This window comes from Nymphaea colorata, chromosome 9, assembly GCF_008831285.2.
Source record: "Nymphaea colorata isolate Beijing-Zhang1983 chromosome 9, ASM883128v2, whole genome shotgun sequence".
In the NCBI taxonomy this organism is placed as follows: Eukaryota; Viridiplantae; Streptophyta; class Magnoliopsida; order Nymphaeales; family Nymphaeaceae; genus Nymphaea; species Nymphaea colorata.
Window position 1 is genome coordinate 22,685,266 of NC_045146.1, and position 21,312 is coordinate 22,706,577.

General features: G+C 38.3%; 3 protein-coding genes across 3 annotated transcripts; 1 reads left to right on the plus strand and 2 right to left on the minus strand.

Annotated features, from left to right (window-relative positions):
- Positions 1 to 964: 964 nt before the first annotated feature.
- On the minus strand, positions 965 to 5,680 carry LOC116260949 (uncharacterized). The gene is made up of 4 exons (XM_031639495.2): positions 5,269 to 5,680; positions 3,777 to 3,879; positions 1,399 to 1,560; positions 965 to 1,320 (listed from the first exon to the last, which is right to left on the minus strand). The coding sequence occupies exons 1-4, from the start codon at positions 5,559 to 5,561 to the stop codon at positions 1,159 to 1,161; spliced, it is 720 nt and encodes a 239-aa protein (XP_031495355.1). The 5' UTR covers positions 5,562 to 5,680; the 3' UTR covers positions 965 to 1,158.
- Positions 5,681 to 9,030: 3,350 nt separating this feature from the next.
- LOC116261214 (protein DETOXIFICATION 33-like) lies at positions 9,031 to 12,194 on the plus strand. Its single transcript, XM_031639866.1, has 9 exons — positions 9,031 to 9,658; positions 9,781 to 10,322; positions 10,461 to 10,547; positions 10,648 to 10,704; positions 10,801 to 11,039; positions 11,125 to 11,243; positions 11,376 to 11,462; positions 11,554 to 11,619; positions 11,752 to 12,194. The coding sequence occupies exons 1-9, from the start codon at positions 9,389 to 9,391 to the stop codon at positions 11,788 to 11,790; spliced, it is 1,506 nt and encodes a 501-aa protein (XP_031495726.1). The 5' UTR covers positions 9,031 to 9,388; the 3' UTR covers positions 11,791 to 12,194.
- A 1,639-nt stretch (positions 12,195 to 13,833) lies between these two features.
- Positions 13,834 to 21,046, minus strand: LOC116261213 (T-complex protein 1 subunit eta). Its single transcript, XM_031639865.2, has 14 exons — positions 20,954 to 21,046; positions 20,575 to 20,835; positions 20,056 to 20,181; positions 19,761 to 19,964; positions 17,172 to 17,341; positions 16,955 to 17,090; positions 16,759 to 16,875; positions 16,502 to 16,621; positions 15,794 to 15,892; positions 15,612 to 15,701; positions 14,924 to 15,011; positions 14,748 to 14,836; positions 14,588 to 14,662; positions 13,834 to 14,260 (listed from the first exon to the last, which is right to left on the minus strand). The coding sequence occupies exons 1-14, from the start codon at positions 20,966 to 20,968 to the stop codon at positions 14,165 to 14,167; spliced, it is 1,686 nt and encodes a 561-aa protein (XP_031495725.1). The 5' UTR covers positions 20,969 to 21,046; the 3' UTR covers positions 13,834 to 14,164.
- Positions 21,047 to 21,312: the final 266 nt, after the last annotated feature.

Below are 21,312 nucleotides of genomic sequence, written 5' to 3' on the forward strand. Positions count from 1 at the left end.
TTGGACGATAATGAATTTTTATGCGGATTAGAGATGGGTATGACTTGTGTGTGTGTGTGAGTGCGCGTGTGCGTGTGAGAAAGCTGTAGCAGTTTGATCCCATAGGTTCAGGTTGTCGACGAGGTCACGTCCAGAGCCCGGTTCCAAATACGGCTGAGAAAAGTGCGCAAATCAAAACGAATCATATCCTTCTTTAGATTTCACTACAGAGTGCATTTCATCAGAGTTGGTATCAATATTTGGTCCAGTATAAAAAGGTAAAGTTCGCATCTTGCTAATTTTTTTAAACAAATTCAAAATTGGTTATGTTGTCTTGGAACTGTACCTGTTCAACATGGGCCACACTTTGATTTTCAAGAAGCGGTTGGATTTCTGGTCTGTGAATGTCACCACTTTCAGGAGCAACAAACACTACCCTCGGGATCACATTAAAGATCAAGTTTTTATTTGACCCGACCAACATCGATCCAGTATAGTGTTCAAATGAGCAAGGTATACGATTGTACAACAAACACTATCCTCTCTATTCCACTTTTTAGTTATTTTCCTTTTTCTCCAAGCCAAGAGCCTGACTTTGTTGTTTTCTAAAGACCAGACCGAAGATATACGATTGTACGACATGGCAAATGAATCCTGTTGACAAGAGCTCTGTCAACGTGAAAAGTGGGTTGGAATTCCAAGTTATAGACGTCATTACCAGGGATGCATCTCCTAACACAATCTGATAAGGTCTGTCTTAACTCCGCGTAATTTATCCCCAAAGAAAAAAAACCACTTAGATCAAGTGCCACACTACTCCCACAAAGTCAATTCCATACAGCACCTATGCCAGACATTCTTGAAGCATTTTAGAAAAAGATACGGAGTGCATAAGGAAACAGTAAAGATAGAAACTGTGAGAGAATTGTCAAAAAGCAAGACAAGCGTGAAATGGCATAAACTAAAATGCAAGTTGACCAAAATGTGAAACAGAATCAAACTTGTGAACCATCCTTTATTTCACCGTTCAATATACGAAGAGAAAAAAGTCACATTACGAGAATTTGACATGCCGTACTGGTACGTAGTTGAGGGACTATCCAACTCTACTTTTTGTTACAAATGAAAGCGTTGGTCAAATTTCATGCCTTCAGTTGTATGCGTCCATAAACAGTGCCTTCAAAGGATGGAAAAACTAGCTTGATCTCCCTTGGTGGTGCCCACCAATGGGTCAAGGATGCTTCTCCATCCATTATAATCGATGGGTGAGCCTGGGTTTGGCATTGCAAATCCATTAACAAGGAAGAACGGTGTCCCCGTCACCGCTCTTGAACATCCATACTGCATAAACCAAAGACGTGACAGAATTAGAACTTGATTAGGCGACAGGAACTGAATCAACAAAAATGTAGTTCTCACCTTAAAGGAAATCCGTGTTGCTACGTCTGTTTCTCTATCACTAAAACCAGATTCAAGTCCAGGAAGAGAGGAATTGCCCAACACTTTAGCTGCAAGCTTTGTCATTTTATTGACAACTGAAGCCCTAGAAGAATGAAAAGTTGGTTCATTGTAGAATTTCTCCTGTTCACATCATCATCAACTTCAGATCAGCAGCTTTGACAACAAGGATACTCTCTCTCATCAAGTATCAGGAAAACCCAAGAGTGCATATTACAATTAGGCTTAATCACGAAAATCACATGTAAGCCCCTGAATATAGCAACTGGATTTAAATTTCGAATTTGTTATAACCAGTTATTCATTTATTGGCATGATGGAACATGATGAACTGCATCCTCCAGTATCACTTTAAGTAAGAACAACTCCACTCATGCTCACATCTTCTATTAAACATGTCTCTAGAAAAACAATAAAAGATGTCACAACTCACAGGCGTACAGCTTTTCCCTTCATTACTTCAGCAGCTTTCCACAAAATGGAAATGATGCTAGGTGACAGTTGACATAAATCAGACAATATAAGAAAATAATGTCAAATCACTCATTATGCAGCATTGGTCATTTAACGTGGACACATAAAATATCGCCAGATTTTAAAAAGCTTACTGCCATTTTCTAAATTCGTTCTACTGAAATCCATGTGTTGTAACGGAATTGTCCAAGGAGCTGCAGTCCCTACAAACTCGGCATGTCTTAGGCATCTTTGTAAAATTTTACACTGGTATGCAGATCTCTGTGTGGCACTTGGTTTGTAGGAGGACCTGGGCAGGCAACCTGCTGAATTCCCTAGACATTGATAATATTTCATCATTCATCAGACATGAGAATGTTCAATATTTTAAGTGTGGCCTAATTGTCCAAAGACAAAGAAGTGCAACTTATTCAGCTTCAAAAAGTTTCATTGGAAGTAGAAACAACATACAAAACTGAACTATAATTACTCTGGCATCTTTATTAGCAACATAGACTAGCTAAAGCATTTATACTTTGTAGATGCCAAGAGTGAAGGAATAAGAAGTTTACAGCTACATAGGATCTCACGGCATGTTTTAGCTTACCAAAGGAGATTTGAACTGTACAATGTGGTAAAAATGTTGGATGCTTCAACAGAATCTTTTGTCAATCCATAACAAATTGCATGATCTTTCAAATATAAGCCTCATATCCCTTAATTAGCTTAGTTGTCAAAGCGTCTAGACAGCCAAGGCCTGGCGCCTAGTTGCGCCTGGCCTAAAAAGGCATCCAATATCTAGCAGACTTTTGTTCTGTTACTAATATTTCACTTCTTTGAGAGCTCCTATGTAATCAAGTCATATCTAGTTAAAATTAGTTGCCAAAATCAAGAATTGCATTTGATGAAGAAATTTACCAATATTTAACAAAATTTTACTCTATTACTTGTGTACTGAATATTTGATGACCATGAATTGATAAGTATATGAACCAAAGAGGATTTTTACAACACAGTAATTTAGGAAATGTTTTGAGATTCATGTGTGTACTATCATCTACGATTCTACATAATTCATATTCTTTCTTTGCAGGTCTAACATCAGACTACATAGTTCATAACTAGACATGCACTAAGCAAGAGAAACTGGTCGTCTTTTTACCATTAACCCAGGTTTTAACATGGGTCAGAAGGCTGGCATAGGTTCCACAAAATATGTTTTAGAGCACATAAGATATATACAGAAATTCATGGTTTTATAGAATATGTACTTAACGTATGGCTGGAACTTACACTTGATGAGTTGATATAGAATATGTAATTAACGTACAACAAACTGTACTTAAAGAACATAAATTATATAATATAACTGCATATAATATAAGTATATATGGTATGACAGTGTATAACAAAATTACAGGACTTAATTTGAAGGGAAGGTGACTTTTCACCTTCCCATGAACTAGGCGTGCTAGCACCTACCCCAGCCTAGGCGCACCTAGGCACCAGTCTAACACTTGTCGCCTAAGTGATGGACTTAGGCGATGGGTGTGGACTCACGCCTAGGTGATGCCTAGGCGTGGACTAGTCTACGCCTTAACAACTAAGTTCATTAGCAAAAGTGCTCATTTGAAATCCCAATCCAATTTGTGGTGTGATGACGGCAACCGATTACAGAATGAACCTCAAAAAGTAGCTAACATTCTGCCTGGGATGGTAATGCTTTACTAAGTCAAATCTAGCAGGATTTAGAATCTTCTTAGTTTGATAAACCGGCTGTTGATGTTAACTTAGAGAAGTTACCTGCATCTTCTTTTCTTTTCGTGCTTGTGCTAACCAAATGAACTGAAATCATAGGTCAATGAAGCAGAAATGATTACATCTACCTGATACTTGAACAGGTTCTCCAAAAGAGGGTACGTTGCAGAAGCATTCAATTTATTTGCGATATGTAGTGCTCGACAAGCCATGAATGAGTTGTCATGGTACCTGTGCTCCAAAGATCATGGCATCAATAAGTAAAAGAGCAACCAAGGTTGGAATTGTATTTAGTTCAGACATAAAGGAGGCTTCAGCAATTCAACTACATACTCAGGCATAAATAAAATTGCATAACATAAGATAGTTATATTTTTGAAGATTCATTAAGACCTACAAGTTGACAGCGCCAGCAACAAGTAACTGAAACATAAAGAAGAACTGAATGATAACTACAAGTTTGTAACTGGAGAAAAGGTCAAGTAAGACGAACTGGATGTTCTTGCACTATTGAGAAGCACCTACATTCAATTTGATTAAATGCAGCAGGGTTCATTCCCAATTTAACTAACTAAAAGATGGAGATATGAAAAAAAGGAAAAACAAAACAGAGTAACGGAGGTTAAAGCTACATGAAGCATTAGGACTATATACCATATGCAAACGACATATCAAATAACGTTATCGGCAAGAGGAATAGAGGAGAATAACTCAGCCTGTCGTTGATCAAAGCAGTACTTAAGCTAGGTCAGAAAGCGATAGCTTGTTTCGTGCCTAGTGTGGATATTGGAGCAACGAGAGGGAAGACTTCCCACGATTGAAGGAAACCAACTAGAAGAGGTTCCTCATTTCATATTCACAAGGCCTGCATGCAGTTCCAAACTAGATATAGAAGAGAGAAAAATGTCCATAGCAGCTGCACGGACTATAATAACATTGAGACCGAATCTAGGATTTATATCATTCTCCGGTACGAAACTAGTGATGTCGAAATAACTTTTACACACAACTCTGTTTACTTACTGGCAAGCAACCCTTGATACCTCATTGATAATTCCTCTGTCACGTACTAGCTAAAGCTTAAGCACGTTTCTTCAAATTTCTAAGAGAACTCATCCAAAGAGAAAATTGAGAAAACGCAATGATTCAGGCACCAGAATACGTCTTCTCTGTAAGCTCCCGTCAATTACTCTTACCAATTCTTTTTCCTAACACAGTGATAATTATTCTGAATTTTCTGTGAGAATAAAAAGATCAAGACACCAAGAAGAACATCGACCGCCTGACCGCGGTTGGCCTTAAGACCTACAAGTTGAATTGGTTCAGGAGTTCGATACACCGTGTCCACCCCTTGGTGTAAACTAGCATGGCTCCGCAAAACCGCATCATGCCAATCAAAGGAAAAAAAGGGGCTAACGAGCCATCTCCAATCATTAACATACAATGGTATTCTTTTCTGAACATAGCTTTTTCCTTCATTCAACTAAAGCCCTGCCTGGACATCCATATCGATCGAGTAAAACAAGCATCAAAATTGATCACTGGAGACATCGTTACCCAAAAACATCGACTGCGCATGTGTGTGTGTGTGCGCTGTGAGGGAGAGGGACTAAGACTCACGGCAAGGCAAATGGATGGACGATCAGAGAGACGCGGTGAGGTGTGTAGTAACGAATTATCTCTTTGAGGTAGGGCCATGAGTCTCTGCTATCGGGGCAAAGCGGGTCGAAGAAGGCCTCGATGATGACGGAGCCGGGTTTGATGCTGTGCCCTTTGTACAGGAAACCGTCATACTCTGAGGGGATGATGACCTGACCTCTCGCACTCCACAGCAGAGAGGAACTGCAGAGGCAGATGAAGACGAAGATCATGGGACGAAGACGGACCTGAATTTCACCCTTCCTGCCCACCATCGCTTCCTCTCTCTCTACCTCTCTCTTTTCGACGGTCCAACACACTTGCAGCCAACCGACCGTGCACCAACTGATAAGGAGATAGATCCACCATTATTCTGCTTGGTGATTAAGGACCATGATGTCCATTTTTGTGGGCATACGCACTTCCTATGTACAATCTCAATGCTTGCGTTTCTTTCCGAAGTAAGTTTTACTAATATATTAGAAATATAATAAACAATCGGACGACAAACTGTCATCAAATATAAAACGACAACAGCAAAAAGGGGAAGACATGCACAAGAGTGAAAGGAATCCGGAAGAGGCTGCAGAACGAGGCGAGAGTTTTATATATTTTGTAGCATATAAGATATTGGCAGTGCATGAAGTTTATGTATTAAAAGAAAACTAAACATTCGTAAATTTAATGATAAAAGATTATAATACTGAAAAATGATGCAGTTAATGTTTTTTGACTCCCAAGTTATCTGAAATTCACTTCAGGCACTTACTTGAAAAGTGATGCCTTTATTTAAAAATTCACAAAGAGTAGTTCCATGTTTAAAATTATAAGAAAAAAGTGACCCAACAATGAGAATTTCCATACTAGCTTTCTGTATTTTTCACCTATCATTTATCCACTGTTAATAGGTCCACCGCTATATGTAAATCAGAAACATGTTTTCTATTATCTGAAAAATTAGTTGGCTGCACACAATGTTAAAGAATCAAGATTACATGCTATTTTTAGTTACTTCCATATATATATATATATATACATATATATATATATATACATATATATATATATATATATATATATATATATATGACAACTTACCGGACAAGTTAAAACAGCGTTAGTAAACTGCTTTGAAATCAAAATCATGTCATCTTGAAAGAGGTGTTACTTGTTTGGTGGAAATTGAACGCAATAAACGCAATCGAGCAAAAAGTAACAAAAGACTCAATGTAGATCATATTTGTGTCTCCAATCCTTGTACACACGTTATGTCAATAATTTCTAGTTTAACTTAAAATAAAAAGAGTCACTGGTTCCATTTTCGATTGCATTGGAGTTCTTGCCAATGTCCTTATCGGGATGAAAATGGTTGGAATTTTGCTTCAAAAGTTTATACGAACAAATCGTCTGTTGCATTAATGAATTTTGAAGAACTCAATGCACTCGCATCATTTGTAAGAAGAACACATAACAACAATATACTGTTGTTTTGGGAAACATATGATAATTATGTCCAACGTTTGAGTGTTGGATTGAGAAATAAAATCCAACACGACATCATATTAATTTCCTAGAGCAAAGAACGTAATATTTTCAGGAACCAACTTCTTATTTAATTAGACGTACTTACTCTTGGAAGGGGAGAAATGATGGGAAAGGAGTATGGTTGAGGAAGAACTAAGAAAATGCAAAAAGGTTATCAATTGTTCATGCCTTCAAAAACTTTATAAAACCAACCTCTTTTGGTCGCCAGCAATGTTTGATCCTCCATCCCTTCCCGTGGCAGAATTTATATCATTCACTTTCCTTTAAATCTCGAGTTTTTCCTTCTCTTGCATTTCTTTTCGTTTCGGATCAACAAAGCAAATTTTCTCCGTTGGCTTCTCTCAAATTCAATTGCATCTTCCTAGCAGATATTTTTCCCTTCCAAGCTAATGAGTTCGCGAGTTGTTAGCCTCAAGTTCTTAACTGGTCGCAAAAGTCTTGCTCCATACCTTCTGACGCACGTTTGATGCTCAAATGAATCTTTAACTCTACATCCAATGTTTGATGTTTCCGTAAACTCAGTTTTTTGGCCTATCGAGGCAAACAATCATGGAGAACTTAAAAGATTGTGCTAACAACGAGAGTTATTTGCATTCTCCGCGATGTAAAGTTTGATATTATGCCTATAGAGACATTTAGCAACAGAAAAACTAATACAGATTTCTGTAAATTTATGTAGAAGATTGAGTTAGATTCATACAATACTATATATTACATGAATCTGCTCCTCCAATCTTTACGACAGATTTTACGAAATACTGTGCTAGTCTTCCTTCTGCCAAATGCCTCCAAAAGTATGGTGATTTGGCGATGGGTTGGAGAGTCCAAAGGCAACTTACCAACTTCGCTTCAGTAGATCAAGTGCAGCAGAGTGCCGACAATGCTGAGATGCGCCTTCTCTCCTGGTGGCTAGAAAGCAAACAAGAAGACAATACCCAATTTTAGTAATCTCTAACAATAAAGGATGGTGGAGGTTACTAAAACCACCATAAAGTGGCAGCTATTTTGCAGAAGAGGACAAGGAGCATGGTTTTGAATTACATGCCTTCAACAGACTGTGGTTACTCGACATGCAAAGGAAGACAAACACTGGTTCTGAAAAGGGTGAGATGATTTTGGTTTTCTCTTCCAGCTTTTTCTGTTCTTCTGTGTATAGTTTGATTTTCTGTTGTTGGGCCTCTGAGATGATTTTGGTTTTCTCTTCCAGCTTTTTGTTGCTATCATTTTCGAGTGGATGGTCCATTAAAATAAGTAGATTTGTGGGGAAAGGGATCCATCCATGGCCTCGCGTTTTTTACCCACTTTAAATTACAGCAAGACAAATGATATATGGCAAAAAATTTAGCCAGTAGAATGGACATCTCTAGGTTGGTAGAACTTTGTGGGTGCATAAATCATGGGTTTTCAGGAATTAATTTATTGTAATGTGTCTAGAAGATTGTGACGGCGCAGCATTTCCTTCTTCTCAGCTGTCGGTCTCTTTCTCTCTCAACACACACACACACACATATATATATATATATATATATATATATATAGAGAGAGAGAGAGAGAGAGAGAGAGAGTTGGTAGGGGGCAGACACTTAGATGTTGGACCAATAAGAAACAATTTGAGTTCTTATATTTTTTTATATCAAAAGTTAAGAGAAAAACAATGAAAAAAAGTGTGATAGACACATTTTTATTAGCTTACAGTCAATACGTTATCATTTTTTTCTCTTGGTTTTTGTCTCAATCATTGATTTGGAAAAAATAGAAAACTTGACGTTGTTTCTTATGTGTTTAGCATCTAGCACCTCTCTCTCTCTCTCTCTCTCTATATATATATATATATATATATATATATATATATATATATATATATATATATATATATATATATATATATATATATATACCAATAAACGTGACTCTCATGGGGATGATCTGGGATGGGAGATTTTTCTTGGTGATCATCAAACTGCCTTCATCGCCACCCTCACCTAACTCCACCATTGGGATGTAACTAATGAATGGGATGCATCAATATGAATTCGAATTCGTTTAGTTGGATTTGGTAAAACTATTCGGATACGAGTAAAGTCTAATTTCAATTTTTGGTCGGATTTTGAATTATGTTGTTGATATCTGACTGGGACCTAATAATGATCCTACCCCAAAATGTAAAAGTCCGAATTGGAGACCAAATCAGATTAAATCGAGTCTGGTAAAAGTGAGATCCGGTCCGAATTCGAACCTTTGAAAGACATCCCTACCGACCAACAACGCTCGCGGCAACGACAGTGATACCCACGAGAAGTCTGTTTTCCCCCCACGACCACGAGCTTCTCGTTTTTTATTATGTTCTTGCAGAAGACACACCAGATTGAACCTCCCAAGCTACCCTTCTTCTCAGCAACATTCATGGTGTCCCTTTACGTAGTTTACGCGATCGTCTTCTATTGGCTGCCATGTTTCCTACGTTTTTCCCACCATTAAGGCATTTAAATAAAGCCCACGAGCAGCCTCGTAGTCTCGACGCAGGGGAGCAACTCTCCTTGTGAGTCTTCGAAGAAGGATGGCACCACAGGGTGAGTCTGCCCTTCACAGACCTCTCCTAGAAACCCCTGATGAAGATGAGATCACTAGCGCAAAGCAGTTCTTCTCTCAGTATGCCGCCGAGAGCAAGAAGCTGTGGTACTTGGCGGGGCCTGCCATTTTCACAGCCGTTGCTCAGTACTCACTCGGTGCCATCACTCAAGTCTTTGCTGGACATCTCACCACTCTCGAACTCGACGCCGTCTCTACAGAGAACATGGTTATTGCGGGTCTGGCGTTTGGAATTATGGTCAGTAAATCAATCCCAACTTATGTATGCCTAAATTGAAATTCTTAAGGTGGTAATGATTAATGATTCAATCGTGGAACCTCTGTTTGCGTGTACTGAAATATTCTTCATTTGATTTACAGATAGGAATGGGCAGTGCTTTGGAGACGCTCTGTGGGCAAGCTTATGGAGCAAATCAGCTCAGTATGCTTGGTGTGTATATGCAGCGTTCCTGGGTCATACTGAACACGACCTGTCTGATCCTGCTCCCCATCTACATATTTGCTTACCACATTCTTCGATTCTTTGGGGAAGAGGAAGAAATCTCAAGGATGGCGGCGAGGTTTGCCTTGTACATGATACCCCAACTCTTTGCTTATGGCTGCAACTTCCCTCTACAGAAATTTCTGCAGTCACAGAGCAAGGTCATGACCATGGCCTGGATATCAGGGGTGGCAATGCTCTTCCACATCTTTCTGAGTTGGTTGTTCATAGTGCAGTTTCAGTGGGGACTGCCTGGAGCGGCAGCTTCACTGAACATCTCATGGTGGATTGTGGTGCTGGGGCAGTTTATCTACATACTCTTGGGATACTGCCCAGGCGCTTGGACAGGTTTTACATGGGGTGCTTTTCGTGGTCTCGGCGCCTTTGCTCGGCTTTCGATTGCTTCGGCCATCATGCTCTGGTAATTGAGCACTAACCAAACCTATATTTTGTTCAATAGTGAAGGTTTATTGCTCTCTGAGTGCATCTGGAAGGTTCATATATGCAATACTGTACTCTCTTCTTAAGTGTGTGGTGTTTGTTGTTTGGTTTTCTGCAGCTTAGAGTTCTGGTACTACATGCTATTAGTCGTCTTGGCTGGACGGTTAAAGAATGCTGAAGTAGCAGTAGCAGCTATATCCATATGGTAACTCTTCTGAGCAGAAGATTATGCCTACGAATCATAATTTCTAATCTAATGAGTACTTAACAGATCCATACTCATTTCTGCAAATGTCGATATGCAGCATCAATCTCAGTGGATGGGAAATCATGATATTCCTGGGATTCAATGCAGCTATAAGGCAAGTCCTAAATCCTCATATACCTTTTCAATTTCTAGAACCGACAAAGGTGAAGCAAGAGTGACCAATTGATTTGTTATTGCGAAATCTTTTCAGTGTGAGGATCTCCAACGAGCTTGGTGCAGGGAGACCAAGGGCAGCGAAGTTCTCGATATTGGTGGTAGTGGTATCTGCAGCAAGCATTGGCATCGCTTTCATGGCGCTCGTATTGATTCTAAGAAATGTATACCCGATTCCCTTCACTAACAGTAAGGAGGTGCAAGAGGTTGTCTCCAACCTTGCTGTCTTGTTCGCCTTGGCGTTGCTCCTCAATAGTGTCCAACCAGTTCTTTCAGGTCAGTAAAAGACCTTTGTGGTACAGATGGAAGTGATACGTTCAGCCTTCTTGATAGTCTAAACCGCCTTCTTTTTGCACTGTAGGTGTTGCCGTAGGAGCAGGTTGGCAGTGGTTGGTAGCGTATATAAACTTGGGCTGCTATTACATTGTTGGTCTTCCTCTTGGCTTCTTCTTGGGCTCCAAGTTGAACCTTGGAGTAAAGGTGAGACGTATGAAAGAATTGTCACATTGAATTGTATAATTGATAGCCCTTCAAAAGTTCTCGAAAACTGAATCCTCTCACCTATTTGTATACTTATAGCTCAAATTTTATTTGTGTAAATTTATTGTACAGGGGATATGGAGTGGAATGATTACCGGTGTTGGTCTCCAAACACTTGTTTTGACAGGCATTACATTAGCAACGAACTGGAAAAAGGAGGTAACACATAAGTTTCTGCTTAATTTTTTTTATTATGAGTGTCTGTTAGTTCCAACCCAGACCATAATCCATTCACATATTGGTGTTGCAGGCTGCACAAGCCGAATCCCGGATAAGGAAATGGGGTGGAGTGGGCATGTCAAAGAATGATGAAGAGGTATAGTTTCGTCAGGTCCTCTGCAACATAAGTGGAATTTGCAAAGCTGATTGAAACAAGCATTCATATTTTCAGAAGCTGCCGTGTTTCTTTATCTAACGAAATTTCCTTGTGGTTTGTGGTGGATGACAGAATGGTACAGAAAACAACCACAAACCGTTCTTAGCTTAAGATATCGAACAGCTTTTCTGTGGTGGCCTCTAATGAAGAAACATTATCTTGGTTCCTTCATCGCTTAGACAGACCACTGCCCCATATGAAAGAAGAAGGCATACGCAAAGATGTACCAGTCTTCTCTTTTTGATGTTAGAACCAATAAAAAAAGGCGGAACCTCTCTCTCTCTCTCTCTCTCTCTCTCTCTCTCTCTCTCTCTCTCTCTCTCTCTCTCTCTCATTCTTCTGATGTAGCTTTAGATCCCATGATCGTAGGAAGGTTTGCATTTACTTCCACCTAGTCAGGTGGTTCAGAGTTTTTTACTTTAGCTGTGTGGCTCTTGCACCCGTTGTAAGTGAAGCTTGCATTAAATTGCTATGAGGTACTGTACAACATTCTTCATCAATACAAATATTTTCGTGCGTTGCTCCTTCCGTGATTTGGTTAGAATTGGTTGCTCCAAGTTTCAATCCTTCTTATTCCTTTGCCAAATAAACGAGAAAGAAGACAGCTGAAACTGGGAAGAAGGCCTTAGCAGATGTGAAGGAGGGAAGTTGTTTTCCTCCCATTGTGAACTTCTTTGATAAGTGAAACATATACTCGAGAGGAACTACAAGAGAAATTGCATAAATGGCAACAGAAGCCGATGCTTGTGGCATCACCGATTTTGTAGTCGTTGAAACAATTCAAATTTTGTGTAGCTTTGCAGTTTGTACTTTGTACACAGTTCATTCAAATCACGGATTCAATCACGGTATGAAGCAGAATCTTCCACTCAAATGAGAGTTTAAATCATATTCATCGAGGTAGAATCGATATAAACCAATGAGGCAAGGTCATGATAGACTTGCGCCATTGCTTCCCCATTGCAGCTTAAAGATTGGTTATCATTATATATATATATATATATATATATATATATATATATATATTGCGTCCTACTTATAAAGTACACTGAGGACCATGGAACCTTAAAAAAAAGGGCCCCTGGAGCGGTCATACGGCATATGCCATATGGCATCACCTTAAATTTACCAAAAAATTGAGGTTTATAATCACAAGGAGCATAAGCTTTGTGACTAGATCTTGACTCTTGAAAAAGACCATACTTGGTAAACAGAAATCATCGACTTTATAGCAGGTAGGATATTTTGGCAAATATTGATCCATTTAAAAGAAATGTAAGTTTCTTAAGCTCAAAACATAAGGATGGCGAACCAAATGAGCTAAAAATTAAACGTAAAATGTTCCACATTACCTTAGATCCGGCCCAAGATGCTTCCTGGAACATTTTCCTCAGCTTAATGTCTTTGGTTTGTTTCAAAACCTGTCATTCTAGTTATAGGTTGGAGTCATCTTTTGTTGATTGAAGAGATTATGATACCTTGCTTTGCATTTTCAAGTCTACGTCCTAAAAATCCACATCCTTGTAGTCAAAACTAAAGAGGGAGTTTCAGTCATACCCCTTGCTCAAACTGCAATGATGTGCATTATACCGACTCTGATAATATGCGTTTGGATGGAAGACTCCTTGTTTGAAATAGGTAAAAGAATTTAATGTAGCCAAAGTTTGCTATAAATTGAACCGATTGACCCATGTTTTTTTTTTTAAGGAATATGACTTATGGTTTCTCATCATCAATAAAGGATGTCTTTCAAATTTATTAACACGACGGAAAAAAGTGGGGTCCAGCCAAAAGCAATCAAACTTGTTCAAATCAAAGATTCCTATTTAAAGTACATGGACACTTTGCCCTCAAATTGGTCAGCCACTTGCAGGAAACAAAACCAGAAAAACCTTAGGTTATTGGATCCGTAGGGTTCAGCACACGCAGTTAAAATGGCAGGCTGTGAACGCTATAACAGTATACTACCCTTCCCCGACATCAACTCCATGGACCATCGGTGGTAGGTAGTAATAAGTGATCATTCCCGGCACACATCCAGTTTATCAGTTTTTCGTTTGGTTTCCCTTATAGTTTGACCCCTAAGCGGCCAAATATATTGCTTCAAGAAAATCAGAACATTTTGCAGGAAAAATAAAGTCCAGACGGAAGAAATTAAGCAATGCAGTTTGATTCTGAAGCAATCTCCAATCCAAGGCATTCAAGTTTGTCTCCGATGAACATTAATGAGCTAAATCTTGTTAAAACATAATATAGACTTAGCAGGGTGAGGAGAAACCCCCAAAAAAGGGGGAAAAAAAGAGAAAATGAACTTGAAGAACATCTCACAGACCTAGAAAGTCACCAAAATAAAAGGTAAATATAAAAGATTCTGAACCAAAAAAATACAATGCTGTAAGCAGTCATTACTCTAATACAAAATTCTCGCTCACAAAAAAAAGCGGAGATAGTGAAACACTGATCTGAATGTAGAGGTTTATGGAAATCATCGCCTTCTCATGCCTCGGCCACGACCTCGGAAGGCTGTGCCACCCCGGCCTGCCATTGCATTTGCAGCAGCCTCACCTTGTGCACTCTCAGACTGCACCACATGAATAACTCACAAAGATCAAAAACAAAAATGTAACAATGCACATATACAATTAGGAAAACAAAGCGTGCTCTGTTGTGCATGAGAAACAATCCTCACATCCCATGCCATTTAGCAGCAGAGGACAAATCTGATGCCGAACCTGCTCTAAACCTTTAGTTAATTCCAGGTCTGAGATTTAGTCTGTGAAAACACAGATTGAGCACCATGCTACCATGATTGCATAAGAAAATCAATTGTTGCTCCTTTGAATTTGTCACTTCTTAAAATGGACCATGATTTCTTCTAATTTTTTACAGTATTAGTTGAGTACATTACCTTTGGGTTTTTCACAGTCTCGTCCACACTAAGTATAAGACAAGCTGCCTCAGTAGCAGCATTTATTGCATTCATCTGCAATTGGATGCATATTAATTAGTTCACCTCCAACAAATGCCAAACTAATAACTCAGCATGCAAATTCACATAGAAACATTACCTTGACAACTGAGGGTTCCCATACAAAATTTGCAAACGAGTCTGCAATTCCACCAGTGTTGATGTCAACTCCATAAAGTGCACCATCCCCTGTAAGAGACGGTCATATCAGACACCTTTTTCTTTACAGACACAAACTAGTCAAAGGGAGTAAATAAAAATTAGAAATATGTAAACCAGATGATAGTGCATGCTTCTGTCTGAGCTTGTTTAAAACATCAGTTGCATCAAAGCCAGCATTATCACACAACTGTCGTGGAATGACCTGCATAATTCAAGTAGTCGTTTATTCAAAAGAATCAAACAAATAACATGAACCTTGACGCATAAGAAGATTAAGCCACTCCACCACAGCATCAACACATCAGAGAAATTGGAAGGCGAGGTTACATATAACAATAAATGCCTGGCCCTGTACCAACCAGTGATTGTGCAAAACTAGGACACATGCTTCTGCCCTATGATTTAAGTCATGAACGACAAAATGCCAGCACAAAAAATTGAGCAGCAGTGACAGTAGACTCTCTTGTTAAACATTTAGACAACAATTCAAAAAATAAAAACTGAAAAGTAGGAAAACCAGTTATAAGCTTTGAATAGAACAACCAAAGCTAGACCAAGAAACAGCTACAAATGAAATTAGGGCTGACTGTTATGCAGAACAATGATGTCTTCCCACATGACATACTAAATGGTTTGGACTCATATGACCTACATATATTGGAAACTAAATTTGGTGAAAATCTTGTATAATCTGAAAAGTGAAAACCATATCCTGATAACTTACATCCCTAGGTAACACAAGGTATTGGGTATTATTGAATGTAATTAACCAAAAAATGGTCCTATAAAGAAAACAACCAACCTCAAGTGCTTTGGCGTATGAGTTTATAAAAAGCTGTGACTTTCCAGCTATTGTCCGTGCATGCTGCCTCAAGTACTTACTGATTTCCATCTAACAAAACGAATAAAATAACTAAATAAGCTAGAAGAATCCTTTATTAGCTAAGCAGCCCAAGAAAACACTGTCAAGACAAAGAAAAGTACATCAATAGCACCGCCACCAGCCACAACAATAGAATTCTTTAGTGCTCTTCTAACAATCATTATAGCATCATGAAGACTTCGCTCTGCTTCTTCAATGAACTGAAACAGGTAGGATCAACAATGTCATTAAGAACTTCAAGAAACAGATGCCAGCAACTGGTAATTCACAAAACTTTAAGAAAGCACGAACTTCAGTCAGAGACCAAGAAACCTATATGCTTCTATATGGAAAAAAAAAAGGAAAAGGTAAATTTTCAAAACTTTTTCTTTCCCATCAAATGAGAGACCTAAACCACTTCTATGGCTATATATTTGCTCAAAACGAAACAAACTTTCAAGGGATTTTGTCATTTCAATCAAGTGAATGCTGCCAACATTAATATAAAGTTATAAACGTATAATTATGCACATATATCCATTTATAGACAATCCATTGTTGGAAACATCTTGTAAGTGTTTGAACATCGAACTATAATTGATTTCTTTTGAACAAATTTTAGATATTATTTGCAAAACTTTTTACAAGCTGTCACATTTTAAAAGGAACTTTTCTGTCAAACGCCTCTTCATATTCCTCTACATCCTGCATGCTGCAAAGGCTTCAAGCATAAGGAAGCAGTAACCATGCAGCCAGCATATACTTTCACATGCAAACCAAGACTTGAACAACTTCACTCATGATGTGAAGTAAAACACAATTTTCAACACCTGATCTGCTCCACCACGTAGAACGATTGTTGCTGTTTGACCAGAAGGACAACCACTGAAGATATTGAACCTCTCATTTCCAACTTGTCGTTCTTCAAATACCTCACAAGAGCCAAGGACCTAATGGACAACATGCAGATACTTATTAATTAGTGAACACACCTTTATCAGGTGTAGAAAAATCATGAATATCAGTTTCTCCAAGTGACATCATAATTGGAGATGGATGCATTAAGGATTCCCACTCAGCAAGAGACCTCATTAACAATGTTGTTCACAGTTGTCTGTACAGTAGCACCAGTTGCAGCAGCAACACGTTGCAGATCATCTTCAGTCACACGGCCAGCGCAAAAAATATCTCGATCAGCAAAATACTGCAAACCACGTTACACATTAATTTATTTTTTTGATATTGTATCAATTACATTTACTTTGACTAATAGCAAAAGATACCTGTGTTGCTAAATCACCAATAGCCAACCTTGAAAGCACAATCTTTGCTCCACTTTGAACACATTTGTCTAGTTTATCATATATAATATTCCACTCAGCATCAACAATTGATTGATATTGTGATGGATCTGACAGTCTATAAACAGAAGAGTAATCAACATTCACACTTTCAGGTTCAATCAAGTAAATTTCAATTTGCGAGTTTTATTAACACTACCTCACTTCAGCATTTTCTTTCTCTGACTTCAGCTCCAATTCAATATTCAACAAAAGTATTTTGGGATTCAAAAACTTCTTTGGCTGCTGTTCAAAACCAGCATAAGAAAATGTTTTTTTGAAAGCAACACCTTTTACAAGAAAAGAGTCACGCATGGTTCCACCTGGGACCTGCAGAAAAGAAACCCCAGACATTGCTTTAGCATGTATACATATGAGACAGAAAGAGAATGGTTTACTACCGAGTAGACAGCACAAGTGAGAAGCTCCTCAACAGTTGATTAAAGGGACTTTCATTCAACTATACTACTAATGCATATTGATAAATTTAGTAATCCAACTATCTAATCAAGCAAAGTTCTTTCATCAATCTTACAGAACATATCCAGCAGGAACATCCTACTTTACAGTACCAATCACAAGCAACAAGAAAGTATTATATATTATTAGGCTCTCAAAAAATAAAGCTACTATCCATGCAATTTTTCATAAGACCTCAATGTTCCAAATGCTTTTACATAATTAAACTCATGCTCCATATTACTATTCTAATTCATTTCAAGCAGCCCAAGATAAACCTGATACATACATTACATTAGTTACCAAAGTCAGTTTTGTAAATGTGAATCTAACTTATTGGCTGGGTCCAAAATAAGGTACATAGAGCAACATAACTTAACATATCATAAACATTATGAGTTGGTCCAAACTCCAAAGACATTCTTTTATTAAGAAAACTGAAAAGAAAAAAAACATTACAACAAAGAACTACATGATGTCATGAACTACACATGAATATGCTGAATGGTAGAAGAAAGTAAAATTTCCATCAAATGTTCATAAATCATAACAATTAAAATGACTCCCAATACTTAAAAGGATATCAAGCAGATAAATTTAAGTTTCAAACAACTTGTTAGCTGCAAAACCTCAAAACTATATTTGCAGGATAGAAACAGGCTCCTGGAATGAAGTACCCAAAAAAAAAAAAAACTAATTTTGGTCCATGAATTCATCTTAAACCTTACTTTTCTATGACATACTTAATCCAGCTTTGAAGGAATCTATGTAAGTTCAAGCTAAATACTATTTATGCATTTTTTTGTGTTTTGAAGGTCTAACCCTAAGATTCATACACCCATATGGTATGATATTGTAAGATGGTGGTGTACCTTAACTTACAAGTTGCACCTGATACAGCACATACATCCCTGGAACAAGATTCATGAGTGTTACCATATTGGATTTGCCTATAATTATGATATATATTATATGAGAAAGTAATATACGGTTGGCAAACATCTGTAAATTGTGTTAGTTAATCATTTGTATTCTCTTCAATTTTAGTACATAACCATCCTTGAAAATAATTCCCATATATGAATTACCACATCCTCATACTTGTCCACAGGCCGTGCCTAGCGCCTAGGCACACTTAGGCAACTACTTAATTAATTATGACTGCATGTATCACATACAGTCAATATTATATAGTTTACATATAATATAATATAATAATAATAAATCAGATTGTCATATGTAACTTAATATGTATGTTGAAAAATGTGGTATATATATATATATATATATATATATATATATATTACAAAAAAAGTCATTTAGGCGAAAAATGATGAAGTTATGGTGAAACAGAAATTATTTGACGACATCAGACTTTTCCCAAAAGAACAGGATAGTTAAAAAGAAAAAAATATAACGCCAGCAGCAGCAACTTAGCTGCAAAATAAACCAAGATTTTTTAAAATAACCATAGTATATCAAATTACCAAATTCAATTTTTAAAATGGCATATGTATTTTCGTAGGAAAACAGAAAATTATGAAATCACATGTATATCAGTCAATATAGACAAATAAACTAATAATGAAATGAGAATCATCATGTTAAATAAGCAAATACCAAACGTTTGATCATACATTTTTGTGCAGACCAGGTTTCATATTTAAAAAACAATTTCAATGTTGCTACTATCAAACAACAGTTACAGAAGGAAGACTCTCTTTTGTGGCTTCCAGCCTTCCACAACTTAAAAATGCACACCACACCAGTTTCCAGCACTATTTAACCTTTATTAAAGTCTTTGAGAACCCTGTTGAGTCTCTTCCACTTCCATGGGACTAGGTGCAGGCACGCCTAAGCGCACCACCACCTTCCATTGCCTAAGTGCTGGACTTACAACTTACAATACAAGTGGAGTAGCGGCAGCGCCTAGGTATAGGTGATGCCTCAACAACATAGTACCTGCCTTAATTTGACATTTCTTTTGTGTTTGCAGTTTGCACATTCGGACATGGCTCTGTGCCCTTTACCACAGGAATCTAGTCATTTAAACCCTACATCTATCAGGCAAAGGGACTATCATCTTGGTTTTCGCATGGGCCTTACTTGTACCTACAGAAACACATTCACAATTGGGAAAAGAAGAAGCTAATTTTAGAAGCAAAATGCTTAATACCTGCCCAAGCATATTCAACAAACAAGATTATAAAACTAAACCACACAAGTCTCTACCAATAAACAACGACAAATTCATTTTACATGTCATGCAAGAAAACAAAAACAAACTAACCTTTTTAATACCAATCTTGCTCAATCTATCATCATCACCAATTGCCATTACAGCATCCACAACCATGGATGCAAAAAACTCCTTTTCTCCACCAATCAGCTTCGATGACAAAGACGTTGCAGCACATTTTCCCAATAAACGACGCTTTTCATCGAGGCTTTTGCCCTCTATACTGACAGAAAGCTCTTTGATTTTGTTAACTGCCTGCACGAACAGCATATCATGTCACTTAACTCAGAAAGTGCACCTTGGAATTAGCTAAAGGGAAGACCTCAAAGTAGAGTGATATCCTCACCAAACTGCACGCAGTTCTATAACTACGTGTAAGATTTTGAGGATGAACACCATCCTCAATGAAAGGCTTTGCCTCTTTTAGAAACTCTCCTGCAAGAAGGACAACTGTAGTTGTTCCATCACCTACCTGCAATCAACAATAAAAGGTAAGACGAAATGGGCCCAAGGTTAAGGACAACACTGAGTGAGCCATCTTCCTCAGGATTGCGATCTTCGCCATGAATGACATGAATGATCAGATAAGAAGCTTCTCTTACGATCCTAATGATAGCAGTTCGTGAAGCCTTCCCGTATACTAAGCTGAATATCAGTGCTAACGATGTCAAGTTCATGATTTACGTTGCATTCACAAGACAGATAACGATAAATAAACACATAAAGCACCAATTCCCCGAAATGAAATAGTGGGCACCATCGAGATGCAGAAGAAATCAAACAAATAACTAAAACGAACCCAGGAAGTCAAGGAGTATAGACTACAAGATCGAGAAAAAATGGAGAGAAAGGAGAAGGCGGTTGCCTCCGAATCCTGAGATCTGGCGATATCGACGAGGATCTTGGCAGCCGGGTGGACGATGTCGAGGAGCTTCATGATGGTGGCACCATCATTGGAAATGGTGGTGTTGCCCTTGTCGTCGTGGATGAGCTTATCCATGCCCCTGGGGCCGAGGGTCGTCCTGATGGCATCAACAACGGCGGTGCACGCGTTAATGTTGCTGATCAGCTGGGCCTTCCCCTGCGACGTGTCTGTGCCTTCCTTTAGCAGAATGATCTGGGGTTGCTGCAAAAGCAATAGCGTACCAAAGGCAGCAACAAGATATTTCAGGTGCCGCCATTGAAAATGAAACGACTACAAGAACAACAAAAAGAATAAAAGGAGGAGGAAACGGAGTACTTACAATCATGGCAGCCATCGCTCAGAGAGAAGGATAGAGAGTAGGGTTTATGTTGGGGGGAGGGCGGGGGCGCGAGGGAAGAGACTCGAGAGGGTTCCGGAGGGAGGGCTTTGAAACAATGAGAAATAGCTTTGAAAATGGAGGGGGCTCCAGACTCGGATATTTCCCGAGACGATTCTGTCCACCGAGTCATTCAAGAGATCCGCGGTTTATCTGAACTGCTTATCCAGCTTTTTTTTCTTAATTTCCGGAGGTGCTTGGCTGTCTTAGAAGCATTGGAATAAATCCTTAATATATCAAGCCTAGTGTTTTATGAATTTGTTAGTAAATTTATAAAACATGATGGTCTTTAATTTTATTTT

Bases quoted from the DNA above. Each gene is read 5' to 3' on its own strand.
- LOC116260949 (XM_031639495.2), bottom strand. From the start codon at position 5,561: ATGGTGGGCAGGAAGGGTGAAATTCAGGTCCGTCTTCGTCCCATGATC. The intron at 3,880-5,268 runs GTGAGTCTTAGT...TTTGGAGCACAG, and splicing joins GTCCATCCATTTGCCTTGCC to GTACCATGACAACTCATTCA. The intron at 1,321-1,398 runs GTGAGAACTACA...TGGTTTATGCAG, and splicing joins CAACACGGATTTCCTTTAAG to TATGGATGTTCAAGAGCGGT.
- LOC116261214 (XM_031639866.1), top strand. From the start codon at position 9,389: ATGGCACCACAGGGTGAGTCTGCCCTTCACAGACCTCTCCTAGAAACC. The intron at 10,323-10,460 runs GTAATTGAGCAC...GGTTTTCTGCAG, and splicing joins GCTTCGGCCATCATGCTCTG to CTTAGAGTTCTGGTACTACA. The intron at 10,705-10,800 runs GCAAGTCCTAAA...AAATCTTTTCAG, and splicing joins GGATTCAATGCAGCTATAAG to TGTGAGGATCTCCAACGAGC.
- LOC116261213 (XM_031639865.2), bottom strand. The intron at 20,182-20,574 runs GCAACCGCCTTC...TGTTGATTGCAG, and splicing joins CCAGATCTCAGGATTCGGAG to GTAGGTGATGGAACAACTAC. The intron at 19,965-20,055 runs GTGAGGATATCA...CTGTTCGTGCAG, and splicing joins ATAGAACTGCGTGCAGTTTG to GCAGTTAACAAAATCAAAGA.